The sequence below is a fragment of the Ciona intestinalis genome, chromosome 1 (genome assembly GCF_000224145.3).
Source record: "Ciona intestinalis chromosome 1, KH, whole genome shotgun sequence".
Taxonomy (NCBI): domain Eukaryota; kingdom Metazoa; phylum Chordata; class Ascidiacea; order Phlebobranchia; family Cionidae; genus Ciona; species Ciona intestinalis.
In genome coordinates this window covers 5,955,309-5,972,872 of record NC_020166.2, presented here as the reverse complement: position 1 = coordinate 5,972,872, position 17,564 = coordinate 5,955,309, and the positions used below count along the sequence as shown (strand labels likewise).

The following is a 17,564-nucleotide window of genomic DNA, read 5'->3' as shown; positions in this document are numbered from 1 at the left end:
GATTTCGTATCAAATTTCCTAATTGCATATTTTCTGTTGTTAAGATTTGTAGAACAAACGTTAACCATGCAGTGCCGACCACAACTAACTTTCAAACTTGTGTGGCAACGTATTATTGATCGAACGACATTATCCTAATAATTTTTTAATACGCTTTACTACGAAACTTTGTTTTTGGCTACAAATAAAGTATCTAACCGATTTTAAACATTTGCCTCATGTACGATTTTGTTTTTGTTTCTACTTGTCATTTAACCAAATGACATAAACGTAAGGTGAAGCATGTGTTATATGTGGGTTCTCTGGTTTCTCGTGATCTACGACATGTAATCTCTTTGAAACTTTTAATCCAATTCTCGTCTCCGAATATTGATACACATGCTTTTTCTACTACTCCACTATAACATTCCTACATAGGCTATGTCATGAATTTTCGGTATATAGAAAATATTTTATTACTTCAACATACGTTGAAGTTGTGTCAAAAATGCGAAACAATCACACAACAACAAGAACATGTTACAACACCATTTCAAACTTCAATTCTGATGTTGTCGTTATTTTGCCACCTTTCGGTCGGTCGTTATGTTTTATGTAGTTATACAATTACAATGTCGATAAGTTGAATCACGTGTGAAAACATGAAAGTCGGAAGAATAAATACAAGTTTCAGCTGATAGTTTCAGCATTTGTCAATAAACGGAGTATATCAAGTTAAAAACACAATTGAGTAACTAATGTTACTTCTGTCAACTAAAATACATTCTAACAGCAGATAATTTACTGCGTAGTTGTGAGAGTTTGCACTCTGCAAACTTGTCGAAACACAAAGCTAATATTCAGCATAACCAATGTCGCTGTTGTTGAAAATGTTCATCAGTAGAATGAACGTCGTCGATGTAAAAGTTGATGGCTCAACATGAGAAGCCAAGTCAAAGATATTTCTTCAGATTCATCGCCTTATATACAGGCGGTGTCAAAGTTGATTTTCATCGAGAATGAAAACGTCATCTTTCCTCTGTTTCCCCGTTTATCGTGTTCGCTGCCAAAAAAAGAATAAAACGATTAGTTTCTTGTTAATAATAATATTTGTTAAACATTCATCAACATGTATGTTGGGGTGAATCAACTTACCTCAATATTTGCAGCTGGATTGTTTCTTGTTTCTATAACTGCATCAGTTGTTCATACAACTTGCACCAGCTGGTAGTTATCAAACGACACCACGTGATACGGTCACGTGATGCCATCGACTTGTTTTAACTTCTCACCATCTTCAACACTTGAAGTTTTCATGATGATCATCTTGGTTTTCCTTGAAGTGGAATTGTCGAATGCTTGTCGCTAATGACTTGGATGAGGAGGTGTTCTCGTATTTATAGTGAGCCCAGCGTACTCCACATATCAAGTAAACATATATGTCGACGTGAATTCGACACCGAAACTATTGTCGAAAACCCTGAACAGGCGCCTACAAAGCTTTCCCACATCCCGAATGAAGATTCTGGTGTCGATTACATATCACCGGCGAATGACAACATATGTTGACGTAGCTTATCCACGAGACCATTGTGAGTTGGCAAAACTACACGATCTCATGAGTCTGAATGGGATTTCGTATCAAATTTCCTAATTGCATATTTTCTGTTGTTAAGATTTGTAGAACAAACGTTAACCATGCAGTGCCGACCACAACTAACTTTCAAACTTGTGTGGCAACGTATTATTGATCGAACGACATTATCCTAATAATTTTTTAATACGCTTTACTACGAAACTTTGTTTTTGGCTACAAATAAAGTATCTAACCGATTTTAAACATTTGCCTCATGTACGATTTTGTTTTTGTTTCTACTTGTCATTTAACCAAATGACATAAACGTAAGGTGAAGCATGTGTTATATGTGGGTTCTCTGGTTTCTCGTGATCTACGACATGTAATCTCTTTGAAACTTTTAATCCAATTCTCGTCTCCGAATATTGATACACATGCTTTTTCTACTACTCCACTATAACATTCCTACATAGGCTATGTCATGAATTTTCGGTATATAGAAAATATTTTATTACTTCAACATACGTTGAAGTTGTGTCAAAAATGCGAAACAATCACACAACAACAAGAACATGTTACAACACCATTTCAAACTTCAATTCTGATGTTGTCGTTATTTTGCCACCTTTCGGTCGGTCGTTATGTTTTATGTAGTTATACAATTACAATGTCGATAAGTTGAATCACGTGTGAAAACATGAAAGTCGGAAGAATAAATACAAGTTTCAGCTGATAGTTTCAGCATTTGTCAATAAACGGAGTATATCAAGTTAAAAACACAATTGAGTAACTAATGTTACTTCTGTCAACTAAAATACATTCTAACAGCAGATAATTTACTGCGTAGTTGTGAGAGTTTGCACTCTGCAAACTTGTCGAAACACAAAGCTAATATTCAGCATAACCAATGTCGCTGTTGTTGAAAATGTTCATCAGTAGAATGAACGTCGTCGATGTAAAAGTTGATGGCTCAACATGAGAAGCCAAGTCAAAGATATTTCTTCAGATTCATCGCCTTATATACAGGCGGTGTCAAAGTTGATTTTCATCGAGAATGAAAACGTCATCTTTCCTCTGTTTCCCCGTTTGTCGTGTTCGCTGCCAAAAAAAGAATAAAACGATTAGTTTCTTGTTAATAATAATATTTGTTAAACATTCATCAACATGTATGTTGGGGTGAATCAACTTACCTCAATATTTGCAGCTGTTTTGTTTCTTGTTTCTTTCACTACATCAGTTGTTCATGCAACTTGCATCAGCTGGTAGTTGTTAAACGACACCACGTGATATGGTCACGTGATGCCATCGACTTGTTTTAACTGCTCGTGAATTTCAACGGTTAAAGTTTTCATGATGATCATCTTGGTTTTCCTTGAAGTGGAGTTGTCGAATGCTTGTCGCTAATGACTTGGATGAGGAGGTGTTCTCGTATTTATAGTGAGCCCAGCGTACCCCGCATAACAAGTAAACATATATGACGAAATGAATTTGACACCAAAACTATTGTCGAAACGCCTGAACAGGCGCCTACAAAGCTTTCCCACATCCCGAATGAAGATTCTGGTGTCGATTACATATCACCGGCGGATGACATCATATGTAGAGGTAGCTTATCCACGCGACCATTGTAAGTTGGCAAAACTACACGATTTTATGAATCTGAATGATATGAGGTGTCATGTTTCTTTAGTACAAAATCACTGACGCCAATGGAAGACAACTTTCCATGAAATTCGTCACGAAATGTTACAGTGACGTATACGAGTGCGTACAAGACTGTAATTTTCGATTCTACTCTGGTAACAAAAGTGATTGGTTTTGTTTGGTATACATCGAGTGTTCACTTTACCTTTTCGCTCAAAACAACGTGGAACCGGCTTTGAATTAGCAAATCAAGCATTTTTTTGAAACCTTAAAAACTTTTATTATTTTGAAAAAAAAAAAAATTGAATTGGTTTTCAACTATATTTTTAGTGTAGGTTATGTAATTTATTCTGCTTTTTTCCAATCTGAAGGTGCAACTTGGAAGAGTTTCTGCAAAAATACGGTCACTTGCCCGCAACATGAACTTCTGTATCTTTTGTGGACAAAAATAAAATAAAAGAAGAGTCCAAGAGCAAAGAAAGCTATTGCATAAATATAAAGAAAGTGAAGTTCGCTTATCAGAGGTAGAATAACAAACAACAAAGAAATTAATGTCATGAAAGCTGGAATGATCGTCGGAACCTGGATATACAATAACGATTTATTTTTCTTCGTAGAATATGTTAGCCTTCTATATAGGAGTTTGGGTCTGTATACTGTATTTACATTATTGATCCGTATTGATCATGTTGAAATATTAAATAGGTATTTTTGTAGTTATGTTTCGTAATTAGATGCTGTACACACATGTCTACATGCTTAGGCCGAGGGCCTATAGGCCGAAGCGAAGCAAGATTACGTGCCGCTCATTGACGCGTTACTTGATGATAGAATTTTACCAGAACGTTACCTAGTTTGTTCTTTGAGCTGTGTTTGCTGTCAAATAAAAAAATTTACTCGTATGTACCTTAAAAGGACGATCGAATTCAGGTCTACGCTTTCGTAAGATTATTACTGCAAGAGAGCTCAATCCAATGAACGTCCAAGTGATAAATCCAAACACATCGATCAAAACGTTAAACTCTCCAAGGGCTATGAGGACAATACAACCGATCGTATTTAGAACCAGGGCAGGACCCGGAGTGTAGTTGTTAATATGCAACATGCCAAATACCTGGAAAAGATCGGTTCCTTTAATTATAGTGCATGTCCGCTATGTCCGCTATGTCTACAATATTTAGATTTACTATGTCCGCTCCATATATTTCGAAAATTGACATTCATGTTTTCATGTACAAAATATAAACTTAACCTGCGGCAAGTGGCCACGTCTTGCTGCCACGTAAGACAATCTACCAGAAGTTAGAATTCCACCATTGTAAGATCCGGCAGTGCACAGACAAACTGTGAGGTAAACTATCCACGATGCTCCTCCCATCGCTTTCAATGCGAATGGTAATGCAACGACTTTAGAAGATGCCATTTCATCAACTGATAAAACTAGAAGCAGAGATTTTATTTAGAGAGGAAAATTTTGAATTTTGCAAAATATCCAAACCTAGGAAGTATGCGCAGTTGATAATTAGGTAAGCCAAAGTGATGACACATATACTGAGGACAGAGGCTTTGGGGATCGTTTTTTCCGGGTTTTCTATCTCTTCCGTTACATTACAAAGAGTGTTCCAACCATCATATGCGAACATGACCTGTTGAGCAAAATTGTTAAAACAGATCGTGGTGAACTTTATTTATTACCTGATAAAACGACCTTGATAATGTAAGAATCGTAATACCTTCCAATGCCTTTTTATCAAATGCTCCCAAGAAATTTTCTCTTGCAATCGAAGCGTCCTTGGCGCAGAAGATCAGGCCACTAATAACAACAACAGCAATGGCAGCTAACTTTGACCATGCAAGCACAACCTGTGACAGTGAGAGCCTTTAATATTCGCTTTTGTACAAACACAAGTTCTTTACCTGGACCCGGATTGCCAACTTGACGTTAAACACATTGATTGCAGTAAACAACAACACCAAGCAGGTTGCGACAAGTTTTACGCTTTCTTCTGGTGGCTTTGAGTTTGAACCAACAAAGAAAGGCTCTGTAGCGTAGCGAGCAAAAGTAAGAACAAGTGCTGCATCTGCACTTGGTACACACGTGTACATCCACGGTATAAGAAATGCCAATGCTGGATGATACGCGTATGTCAGGTAAGTGTAATCGCTGCCCGACTCTGGTATCGAAGTTGCAAGTTCACAGTAGCACAGTGTTGAAAGCATAGCAATCAGTCCACCAACTACCCAAATAATCAACGTGACGCCCACACTTTTGTTGGCAGCAACTGTAACGGTATTAATTAGCTTTTATGAGTTTCTATACGAATAAGACCCTACATGGTGACATACTGCAAGAGGTCTGTCATTTCAGTCACAGTTCTAATACGCCAAGCTTGTTTTATACAAAATGACAAAACTTACCCAAGACGCCATTTGGAGTAACAAATATACCAGATCCAATAACAATGCCAGCCGCTACAAACACACCACTAAACAAGTTGATGTTCCGTCGAGTCGTAAAAGTCTCCTTTACTCGTACTGTATTTTCCGATGCCACAGGCGCTGCTGTTAAACTTGAGTAACTTTCCTGTCGAGACAGAAGCAAAGGCGTGCGCTCATCTGTCATACTCTTAGGTTGAACAGTATCAACATTCTAAAAGTACTATACTGTAACTCATAAGCATATTAATACCAGCAACGCTGAGTTAACGCAATAACAAAATAATGCAAGGCATATAAGCATAACATGAGAGACAGTGATGACGTAGCAAAACAACTCGATGCTAAATCTGCTGACGGTCTTTGCGGAAGTCATGCTATCGACAACTAAAAGACTGCATTTCTGTGTTGCAATAGGTCTAGCTACTTAAACAGCTCACAACGCTGTAGGCAATTGGCACTTCGTGTCTGATATGGTGTAACTGCTGCTAGGCGCGTGATATATCAACGTGTACGTTTCGTTCTTAACCATGTATGTGCGTTAGGCTTATAGATCTTAGTATTTCAGTTATGTAACAGCAATGCAAACACATTTCTTCGCTTTATTAACTTTAATATAATTGAGGTTGATGTATTTTTTAAATATACGTTTCAGATTTCACGTATTATACAAATACAGCACTTTAGTTTGTATACAGAATGTTTGAGAGAATTGGGTAAAACTTTCAGACCGAAAAAGACGACGATGTCACTAGACCAGATTTCTACTGTTTCGTTTTCTCTCATGAGAAAAAATCTTTCCTTTATTATTTTGTAACGCTTTTACTTAAACACAATATAATATCGTCAATACTGAATTGCGCATTTAATTAAGTCAAAATAGAACACATAACAAGGGTAAAAGGTTAAAGTGATTGAAGCAGTTAATTTGTATAGTTAAAGATAGACATCATTTTTAATGTTTATAAATATTACTCAAGACCCAAGGTTCCGCATGGTGGAGCTGTTAAGTAATCGTGGTTGCACACTCCGACGTCAGGGTCAAATACAGTACCTGTAAAAAAATCGTGTTGACGTGAAATACTTTTCAGTTTGTATCATAAACACCAATTTTCTGCTTTTTTAGCAATGTGCCAACTTGGGCCTAAACCTCATTTCCACTGACATATCTTGCCGCTAAACCCCACAACATAATATTTCGAAAATGCTAGTAATCTTACCAGGAGCGCATTCTCTGCGCCAAATGTTACCAGAGGAACATTGGTAATATTTTGTGCAATCTGTGACATCCGGCATATAACTGTGCTCTGTTTCGTCTTTACATTCTGGGTACAAGGGTTCTTTCGGGCATGGTTTTGGTGCACCTGGACAGTAACATTTACCAACACTGCGGTCCCAACATGAACCGGTGATATTGCACTGTTAGAGAAAATTGTCGTTGAAATGACTGTATTTAAGGTTTATTAATTTTACTTACGTCATGCTCCGTGGTGTAACCAAAGGGTGGTGGGCCGGCAAGCTCTTCGCTCGGGCAGAAACCTTATAATCAAAATGAAAGGTTTAAAGTTTTTTGGTAAACAATTAAATAAAGATGGCGTGACAAGTTGTGCGAAAAAAAACATTCGGATTTAGTTTCAAAAACACGAAAAAGCGAGTGCTAATTTACCAAGAGTAACTTCATCTTCCAAAAATTCAAGCATCTCGTCCGGGGTGCTGGGTTTGTCAGTCAAATAAATTGCCCCGCCCGTGGTACCAGCCAGGTCATAATACAATCTTTCACTAGTGCTTGTTGATCTTGCGCCTGTTTAAGAATATTTTACTACTGCGCAATAAAAAATGAGTATATTGTTGCCAAATATTTGTTCAATTTTGATTGACAGCTTAAGTTAAATTAAAGTTACCGTAGCTTCGTTTCTTGCGCGACAGTGTTGTTCCACGATTGTCAGTGACGAAGTTTGTGCAATATTCCGGGTCTTGAGAAATGCAAGGATCTTCGCATTCGTGACAGCAACCGGTTAACATCGGTATAAAAACACAGTCTGCAAAAAGTGCATGCTGTGGTATGAATTACCCCTTTGGTGTTTATTTTTTACTCACTGGTATCTTTGTACAGCTGAAGTGTACTGTCTAGTAGTGAGCCGTCTTTTGCCGTAGCGTCAGTAAAAAAGAAAATTTTGCATCCACCGTTTTCTTTTGGTATAACCTTAGCTGCATTCTGCAAATAAAGATAGTTTAGCCGGATGTGCAGTGTGTAGCAATTATCGGTTGTTTTTCGCGATACCAACCTGTATTCCTGTCATGCTGTATTCAGGACAATCTCCCCCACCATGAGCATGTAGATCACCGATGGCTGATATAATAATACTAACGTCTGTCGTTGGACCAACCAGTTCTCCGAGGTCTAATGTTAAAAACCTTATTAAAAAAGGAACTCTACACCGGACAATAAAAAAATCAATTAAAAAACAAAACATTTCGGTAAATATTACCAGCAGGATCGTTAAATGTTGTCAGGACCCATCCTCCGGTTGGTGCATTCGCGCAAGATGCATAACTACCATCCACACAGTTAGAAATCCATTCTTTTACCGCCACAATCTCATTGTACATGGATCCCGTGTCGTCGACTACGAACCCGACAAACGTTGGAGCTGTTAACCAAATATAACGTTATGAGTCGATACCTTGCTCTTGTTCAAATAGTAATAAATCAAAATTATGCTTGAGCATGAACCTGGTTTTTGTGGTGTTGTCGTACTAACGAGATGGGTTGTTTTTGGTGGTGATGTTGTTGTGTCAAACGGTGCTGAAATATATAAGAATACAATTTAGATTTGCATGGACGTCCGTGCACATATTATTTTTAAATATTTTGTACTTACGGTCATGTGTTATTGGAATTGTTGTTGGTGGAAATGTTGTCTCAAACGGTGCTGAAATACGAATAGAATTTAGACGTACATGACAAATTTAATAAAAATGCATAAAAAAAGAAAATTGATGATGCGCCAGTATACAGTACAATTACTTTTGTACTTACGGTCATGTGTTATTGGAACTGTTGTTGGTGGAAATGTTGTCTCAGTGGGTGCTGAAAATCAGATTTAATTTATATTTAAACAATGGACCAAACTATTATTTGTTACTATATATGCACTCACGATGTGTTGTAATAGTTGTTGGCGAGGTTTTTATAGTAGATCCATGATCAGTGGTGGATGCTGAATGAGATGTATTTAACCCAGAGTTATCTTCCGTTACTGGTGAGGTTATTCCTGTTGTTGGCAATAAGGCGACAGTTGTACTTGGTAGAACAGTTGGTATTGGAGTGGCAGGTTCAGTTGTACTTTGTGGCAAAATTGTTGCTGAAGCTGTTAAATGTGTTTGGTAAAATAAATATAGAAAAATTACACAAAAACTTAAAAAAAAGCTGTTAAAAAAACCCACAAAATAATCAATGCGTTTACCAATAATAGTCACCAGTAATATTAATAAATGCGTCCATACTTACGGTTAACGTTTATATCAGGGAAAACTGTTGTTAAACTTGGGATGCAATCCGGTGGATCAGATGGATTATCGCACAACATACTGTCTGGCTTAAACACAAGACCACCCGGACATTTTCTCTCCGTTAGTTGTGCTGAAAAAATAATGATATAAATCACTCACATCACACAAACAGGTTATTCTATAGATCTATACCATAGTCTGCTGTCGTTTCTATTATGCGTGATTCAGTGGTGTAGGGTAAGATGGAAACGGTTAGCACATTTGCACCATATTTTAGAATCGTGTTTTTTAACAGTCGTGAGGATACAGTTATATGCTGTAAATATTTGTTGTTTAACACCAAATAAGACGATTAAGAGAATGAAAACATAAACCATCTCACCCCATCCGACTATTTTCATCAAACACAATTTTAACGAAGTCTCGCCTTATTTAATTTTGAAATTTACGTATTATTATGTCAAAATATTGCTCCTTAGTTTGAAAAAACAAACATAGGACCGAGAAATAATTTACAAACCGTTTAAACACTCGTAGAAAGTATCGCATGTCCCAGGTTTAGGAAATGGCTTCTTTACAACAAAATTTCCTTCCTTGTCGTAGCAATAGTAATCCGTAGCATCTGAAAATGCAAATAATCTGGATTAAATTTTCAATGCATTTTAACATCGGCATATGTACCTATTCCGTCTACGTTTTGGCATCCCTTTACGGATCTGGGGTAATTGCATATTCCCAAAACTGGATCAAATGCAAGTCCTTCAGGGCAAGCCACTTCTGTGCGGTATCCTAAGAATGTAAACGTTTATGATGCAATTTCCGATTAAACGATAAAAGTTTAAGGCTTTAAAATATTCAAGTGGTCACAGCATACCGTTTGAACAAACGTAGTAGTTTTCACAATCACCCTCGATTGCACTTGGTCCAGCAGAAATAGGTTTGCCGTCTGTCACACAATCGGAGTCTGAAATAAAATCATATTTTTTACTTTATTTTTTTGTTACATTAACCTAGCTATAAGTAACCTACCTTGGCTTCGACAAACTCCAACAAAAGCTAAAATCGTTACAAGGAACACGCTTTGAAACATGGTGGTCATACTTCTTTCAGAAAAACGATGAACATATAAAACGAAAGAGGTAACATCGCCTTTATTTATAGCTCCCAAAGGCGCTAGAACTTACACAATATTTGCGCACGTACTTTAAGAAAGTGTGTGGTTTTTGGAATACGAATTTGCTGTGTAAGCACAATATACAGACTGACAGCAAATAAATTAAATTTGTCCGTCGTTCTATTACCACGTGTGGGTAGTTAAACCGAAATTGAACTTTTGTGAAGTTTTATTTAGCTCAGGAGTTACTCCGAGACTTTTATATTTAGAGTAAAGTACTGAGAATTGTTCTTATAGTAGGGTGGGGGAAGATGGGACACCTTTTCGTTTTATTTTCTTGTCTCTTTTCGTAGTAAACAAAGAACATTCAAAGAACTATGATACCGTATCCTCACGACTCCCTTAGACTGTTATTAAATGTTTAAAACACGATCAGGATATTTGGATATTACGTGCTAAAAGTGTCCCATCTTCTCCCACAGTACTATATTTATATGTTCTACTTTTTCTATTAAAATTGTATCAATGTGTGTGGTTCTGGTCCTAAAATATTGCTCCCTATTTAAATATAAGCCGAGCATTATTGTACTGTAAGCCCGGGGTAGTACATAATCGACCAAAACGATGCGTTGTTTTGTCAGTTTTATTTTTGTTAATACAGCAGCACCACAATTGAAACATTTTTACACACTACAACTAAACATGTTAGTTTTCTACTTTCTTTCCGCCCACATCTGCTCTTCTGCAAGGTGGAGATGTAGAATCACCTGTTACACCCAGCACATTTGAATCGAACAAGGTTCCTGAAAAATACAACAGAAGTGACCATGGTGCTAATGCAAATGATGTATCTCACTTACTGGGGGGACACTGATGCAGCCATGTTCTGCCAAAACTGCATTCAAAATATTTAGTGTTGTCGGTCACGTCTGCCACGAAGCTTTCGCCCCTAACTTTACCGCAATCTGGAAACACTGGAGCTGTCGGACAAGGGCCGGTCTCGCTTGAACAGTAACATTTTCCAACACTGCGATCCCACCAAGAACCCGTCGTATTACACTGTCAATACATCAGTTAAAAATTCTTATTATTATCAACAAGCTTGTAAACTTACATCATGTTCGTTTGTATAACCGTATGGTAATGGACCGGCAAGTTGTCTGCTCTTATAGAAACCTGTAAGAACCGATAATATTATATAAAAAATAGTTAACTTGAAAATTTACAGAACCGGTATACATATATACAAAATAAGTGTATATAAAACTGGTATGTATAAAAATCCTATTCGGCCATTGCCTATAACACTAAGTTAGCCAAAAATTTAAAATTTCTTGTAGAGGCATAATAGACCGAAATGCGAGGCGTGCTGTTTTTGTAATCAGCGTACGCACAGAAAGCGTGAACCAATAATGATGAAATGTAATGATTGGCCAAAACAAAGCGGAATTTTGTTTCAGCAGGCAGCAATGTAGTGGATAGTATTGAACAGATGTTTGCTTTAATGAGGTTATTGTTTTGAATATAGTCTTGTATGTGCTGTTAATAAGAAAACGTAAGTATAGGCTAAACAGTAGGATGGGGGATGATGGGACACTTTTAACTCTATTTTCTGGTTCCTTTCAGTAGTAAACAAAGAACATTCAAAGAAATATGAAACTATGTCCTTATGACTCTCATGGATCGTTGTGAATTGTTTAAAACACGGTCAGGATATCTGGATATTATGTGCTAAAAGTGTCCCATCTTTCCCCACCCCACTATATATGATTGGGATAATTAGTGTAATGTCAGATGTTCTTACATTGTAACTTGTAGCGTATAGATTCCTATTCTCTATTCTACATTAGTAAGGTCCTGCAGCGTGATAGACGTAGGTTTACTAAGTGATTACCAAGAGTTAGTTCCTCTTCCAAAAAATCCAGCATCTCGTCTGGGTCACTGGGCTTGTCGGTCAAATAAATTGCACCACCTGTACTACTAGCCATGTCGTAGTACAATCTCTCTGCCGGCTTGCCTGGTTTATTAATGTCGAATTTAATGACGATAAGTTTTTATATACAAATTTATAGAGAGGTATTAAATCAAAAAAACAGCCAATATGTAAACAATGTATATTGTATATTAACTGCAAATACAATAAATTTTTACCATAGCTACGTGACGCATGCTGTGATGGTGTCTGTACCCGGTTGTCAGTGACGAAGTTTGTGCAATATTCCGCGTCTTGTGAAACACAAGGATCTTCGCATTCGTGACAGCAACCGGTTAATATCGGTATGAACACGCAAACTGTCAGGAAACCCTCTTAATTACGATAAATAACTTTTGCAAAAAAACTTACGATTTTCCTCAAATATTTTTAGTGTACTTGAAAACAAGTATGCGTCTTTTGCAGTGGCGTCGGTGAAAAAGAAAACTTTGCATCCGCCGTTGTTCTTTGGTATAACTTTCAGCGCATTCTAAAATAGTTTTGACCGTATATATTTCACCAAGCTGCTTGGAATGAATAAATCACCTTAATGCCAGACATGCTTAATTCGGGACAATCCCCACCGCCATGTACTTGGACTTTGTCAAGGACTGAAATGATATGATTGACATCTGTTGTGGGTCCAGTAGTCGCGCCAAGGGCTACAAAGGGATACGTTTAATGTTAGCTTTATATAAGGTTATAGTGGGATAAGATGGAACACCATTGGCACATTTACCTTATATTTCTTGATTGTTTTAATAACGTTCCTTTAAAGTAGTTTAGCAACGTAAATAATGTATTTACTACCAATTAAGTATGCGACAAGAAACGAGATTAAAAACATGTCTCATCTTACCCCACCATACTAAAAACAAATTATACATACTTGGGTCGTTGAACGTCGTTAGAACCCAACCACCGCTCGGTGCGTTTCCGCATGTGGTGTACATGTTGTTGTACGTGCAGTCAGTAATCCATTTCTTTACTGCTTCTATTTCATTGTTCATCGAAACAGTATCGTCCAATACAAAACCAACATACGTTGGAGCTGCGTGAATAAAACAATGGTGTGTGATGGTTAAAAGTCGAGTTTGAATACAGTATTGCAAAAATAATGTTTAATGTAATAGATACCTGCCGGTTTTTGCGAAGTCGTGGAAGTGGTTATTGTTGTTGTTGTTGGTATAATTGGGGTTGTTGATAGTCGTGAAGTTGTCGTTGTGGACGAACTGTGTGTGGCTGGCGGTATTGCAGTGGTAGTTGCACTTAAATGAGCTGACAAAGCAAATTTAAACAAGCTTAAATATCGGTAAAATTTTACTCAAAAAGTCTGACTTACGGTCGTGTGTTTCAACTGTTGTCGTTGAAGCTGTGATTGGGTCTTTGGAACATTTAGATGTACTTGGACAATAACATTTTCTCACACTATGGTCCCAACAAGAATTAGTGACGTTGCACTACATGTAAATTTAATGTTATGAAATTAATACAGTTCTTTGTTTGTATGACTTACGTCGTGTATGTTGGTATACCCAAAAGGTGGTGGACCTGCAAGTTCCGTGGTTGGACAGTAACCTGTAAAATATTAACAATTTTATTACATTTCCTCAAAAATGTTATAAAATAATGCATTAACGAACTACGGATTAAATTTACCGAGAGTAACTTCCTGTTCCAGGAATTCCAATAAATGTTCCGGACTTGTAGGTTTGTCAGTTAAACTAATCGCCCCCCCTGTGGTACTAGCAAGGTCATAGTACATCCTCTCAGCGGGAGTCGATCCAACACCTATATTTACACAAGGTTTATATACGACATAATGTGTCACTCATGTACCCATTATATCCATTAATAAAACCGAGCGGTCTAGATCATTTGTATTTACCGTAGTCTTGTTTCTTTCGCAAGAATAAATCTGCCCTGTCGTCTGTGACGTAGTTTGTGCAGTATTCCGAGTCTTGAGAAACACACGGATCCTCACATTCGTGACAACAACCCGTTAATACAGGTATAAACACACAATCTAAAGAAAAGTGTTTAATTGTCGCTTACACCAGTTATAGCTCTCTCTTACTGTTTTTTGTAAAAACGCTCATTGTGCTTTTGAATGTGTACCCGTCCTTTGACGTTGCGTCAGTAAAAAAGAAGATCTTGCAACCTGTGTTCTGCTCAGGTATAACCTTTGCCGCATTCTAGCGGAGTAAGAATATACGTCAAAGTATGTAATTCCAAAGGTATTTCTAAAAATTTGTAATTCCGATTCTTTTCTCACCTTTATTCCTGTCATACTGAGTTCGGGACAATCGCCACCGCCATGTACTTGCAATGCGTCCAGAGCTGTAATTATTCGATTGATATCTGTTGTCGGACCTACTACTCTACCGATGGCTGCGAAATATCGAGGCGGTTAATGGACACGTTCTATACATCAATGTAATTAACAAAGTAACTTTATTGTTTTGTAAAAAGTATCTTATTCGTACTTGGATCATTAAAGGTCGACAGCACCCACCCTCCAGTTGGAGGGTTACCACAAGAAGCGTAGTTTGTGGTCACACAATTTGAAATCCATTCTTTAACAGCGACGATTTCGTTTTCCATCGAACTAGTATCGTCAATTACAAATCCAACGTAACTCGGCCCTAAATTGAATTTTAATGGATAATGCTATCAATATACTGTAGGGTGGGGTAAGATGGGACACCTTTTCATTCTATATTCTCATCCTATTTGGTATAGTGAACAAAAAACATTCAAAGAATTATAAAACCGTGTTGTCACGACTTCCATTGACCGTTGTTAATTGTTTAGAGCTCGATCATTTGGATAGTATGTGCTATGGGTGTCCCATCTTTCCCCACAGTACTATATATACTTTTACAATGGTATATATGATATATAGAGGGAATAGAGTGACAGAATATGGATCACTTTTTTTATTCTACTTCATGCGCCATTTGGTATCTAACAAAAACATTCGAAAAATTTTAAAATCACATTCTAAGGAATACCATAGGCCGTTGTTGATTGTTCAATACACGATCAGAATATTTGGTTATTATGTGCTAAAGGGGTTCCGTCTTTCAAACCTTTCTAAGCATATGAGCGCAAATATTCGTAGCGATTCGCCACAAGGTTTTAATAATAGCTTGTGAGTACAAATAAGTTAAAGTATGAAACGGAGTATGTACCAGTTGGTTTTTGTGTTGTAGAAGTTGTTGCCGGCCAGGTTGTTGTCGGAGGTTTATTCGTTACTTGTGCTGTTGTAGTAGTAGTTAATACATCAGCTGCAGAAAAAGTAAGAATAACAGATTATAAAATTAAGGGTCGAAAATTCAATCTAAAATGTAGTTTAAGGTGCCAGACCTGGCCTTAATTCTACGACACATATCGTACCATATCGTGACCTTAACCCCCATAAAATATATAAGTATCGTTGTTATTGTTAACATAAGAGTAATAACAATTGTTTATTCTTGATAAATATTTGTTGTTGTTGTACCTGTAGTATGTATTGAACTATTTGGAATTGTTGTTGAATCAGTTGTAGTTGTTATTTGTGTTGAACTGATAGGAATTGCAGTTGATATTGTTGAATCAATCGTTGTTGTTGAACTGATGGGAATTGTAGTTATTGTTGTTGAATCAGTTGTTGTTGTTGTTTGTGTTAAACTGATAGGAATTGTAGTTGATATTGTTGAATCAGTTGTTGTTGTTGTTTGGGTTGAACTGATAGGAATTGTAGTTGATGTTGTTGAATCAGTTGTTGTTGTTTGTGTTGAACTAATAGGGATTGTAGTTGAAGTTATTGAATCAGTTGTTGTTGTTGTTTGGGTTGAACTGATAGGAATTGTAGTTGATGTTGTTGAATCAGTTGTTGTTGTTGAACTGATAGGAATTGTAGTTAATGTTGTTGAATCAGTTGTTGTTGTTGTTTGTGTTGAACTAATAGGAATTGTAGTTGATATTGTTGAATCAGCTGTTGTTGCTGTTTGGGTTGAACTGATAGGAATTGTAGTTGATGTTGTTGAATCAGCAGTTGTTGTTGTTTGTTGAACTGATAGGAATTGTAGTTGATGTTGTTGAATCAGTTGTTGTTGTTTGGGTTGAACTAATAGGAATTGTAGTTGATGTTGTTGAATCAGCTGTTGTTGCTGTTTGGGTTGAACTGATAGGAACTGTAGTTGATGTTGTTGAATCAGTTGTTGTTGTTGTTTGGGTTGAACTAATAGGAATTGCAGTTGATATTGTTGAATCAATCATTGTTGTTGAACTGATGGGAATTGTAGTTATGTTGTTGAATCAGTTGTTGTTGTTGTTTGTGTTAAACTAATAGGAATTGTAGTTGATATTGTTGAATCAGCTGTTGTTGTTTTGGGTTGAACTGATAGGAATTGTAGTTGATGTTGTTGAATCAGCAGTTGTTGTTGTTTGTGTTGAACTAATAGGAATTGTAGTTGATATTATTGATCAGTTGTTGTTGTTTGGGTTGAACTGGTAGGAATTGTAGTTGATGTTGTTGAATCAGGTTGTTGTTGTTTGGGTTGAACTGATAGGAATTGTAGTAGATGTTGTTGAATCAGTTGTAGTTTGGGTTGAACTGATAGGAATTGTAGTTGATGTTGTTGAATCATCGTTGTTGTTTGGGTTGAACTGGTAGGAATTGTAGTTGATGTTGTTGAATCAGTTGTTGTTGTTGTTTGGGTTGAACTGATAGGAACTGTAGTTGATGTTGTTGAATCAGTTGTTGTTGTTTGGGTTGAACTGGTAGGAACTGTAGTTGATGTTGTTGAATCAGTTGTTGTTGTTTGGGTTGAACTGATAGGAATTGTAGTTGATGTTGTTGAATCAGTTGTAGTTGTTTGGGTTGAACCAATAGGATTTGTAGTTGATGTTGTTGAATCAATTGTTGTTGTTTGGGTTGAACTGATAGGAATTGTAGTAGATGTTGTTGAATCAGTTGTAGTTTGGGTTGAACTGATAGGAATTGTAGTTGATGTTGTTGAATCATCGTTGTTGTTTGGGTTGAACTGGTAGGAATTGTAGTTGATGTTGTTGAATCAGTTGTTGTTGTTGTTTGGGTTGAACTGATAGGAACTGTAGTTGATGTTGTTGAATCAGTTGTTGTTGTTTGGGTTGAACTGGTAGGAACTGTAGTTGATGTTGTTGAATCAGTTGTTGTTGTTTGGGTTGAACTGATAGGAATTGTAGTTGATGTTGTTGAATCAGTTGTTGTTTGGGTTGAACTGATGTGAATTGTAGTTGATGTTATTGAATCAGTTGTTGTTGTTGTTTGGGTTGAACTAATAGGAACTGTAGTTGATGTT

The 17,564-nt window shown here is 36.9% G+C and overlaps 4 protein-coding genes across 8 annotated transcripts in view; 1 reads left to right on the top strand and 3 right to left on the bottom strand.

Moving 5' to 3' along the window:
* The window catches only part of LOC100178217 (arrestin domain-containing protein 3-like), a 17,793-nt gene extending 14,010 nt beyond the window's left edge, over positions 1–3,783 (top strand). The window contains exon 8 of one of the 3 annotated variants that reach the window (XM_026835068.1): positions 2,760–3,783. In XM_026835068.1, coding sequence (XP_026690869.1) covers positions 2,760–2,828 — 69 coding nt within the window. In that variant the 3' untranslated portion in view covers positions 2,829–3,783. Of the gene's footprint in view, positions 1–1,148; positions 1,421–2,759 lie in introns of those variants that run through there. The other 2 variants (XM_026835057.1, XM_026835076.1) reach the window with 2 other exon arrangements.
* On the bottom strand, positions 3,455–5,968 carry LOC100182942 (b(0,+)-type amino acid transporter 1). The gene is made up of 7 exons (XM_002131773.3): positions 5,618–5,968; positions 5,117–5,481; positions 4,895–5,062; positions 4,698–4,845; positions 4,452–4,639; positions 4,107–4,313; positions 3,455–3,781 (listed from the first exon to the last, which is right to left on the bottom strand). The coding sequence occupies exons 1-7, from the start codon at positions 5,820–5,822 to the stop codon at positions 3,545–3,547; spliced, it is 1,518 nt and encodes a 505-aa protein (XP_002131809.1). The 5' UTR covers positions 5,823–5,968; the 3' UTR covers positions 3,455–3,544.
* A 255-nt stretch (positions 5,969–6,223) lies between these two features.
* Positions 6,224–10,304, bottom strand: LOC100186095. Of its 3 annotated transcripts, XR_003395890.1 has the most exons (18): positions 10,178–10,300; positions 10,023–10,112; positions 9,830–9,937; positions 9,669–9,770; positions 9,147–9,278; positions 8,797–9,006; positions 8,676–8,726; positions 8,518–8,568; positions 8,370–8,441; positions 8,125–8,286; positions 7,921–8,036; positions 7,733–7,850; positions 7,537–7,674; positions 7,302–7,436; positions 7,113–7,174; positions 6,856–7,054; positions 6,388–6,689; positions 6,224–6,357 (listed from the first exon to the last, which is right to left on the bottom strand). XR_003395890.1 is itself a non-coding variant. In XM_002131752.4 (17 exons), exons 1-17 carry the CDS (start codon positions 10,245–10,247, stop codon positions 6,607–6,609), a joined length of 1,899 nt encoding a protein of 632 aa, XP_002131788.1. In that variant the 5' UTR covers positions 10,248–10,300; the 3' UTR covers positions 6,224–6,606. The 3 variants fall into 3 exon arrangements, 2 of the variants coding, with proteins under 2 accessions (XP_002131788.1, XP_026690303.1); XM_002131752.4 differs by having other exon boundaries at positions 6,224–6,689; XM_026834502.1 differs by lacking the exon at positions 8,518–8,568 and having other exon boundaries at positions 6,224–6,689; positions 10,178–10,304.
* A 587-nt stretch (positions 10,305–10,891) lies between these two features.
* Positions 10,892–17,563, bottom strand: LOC101242049 (the record flags this gene model as incomplete). Its single annotated transcript, XM_026836822.1, has 19 exons — positions 10,892–11,065; positions 11,123–11,321; positions 11,377–11,438; positions 12,157–12,279; positions 12,414–12,554; positions 12,607–12,724; positions 12,781–12,896; positions 13,124–13,285; positions 13,372–13,512; positions 13,577–13,694; positions 13,751–13,812; positions 13,894–14,025; positions 14,123–14,260; positions 14,312–14,429; positions 14,510–14,625; positions 14,721–14,879; positions 15,429–15,524; positions 15,740–16,493; positions 16,871–17,563. Coding segments are annotated over 19 exons (3,546 nt in total), but the record flags the coding sequence as incomplete, so codon positions are not given.
* Position 17,564: the final 1 nt, after the last annotated feature.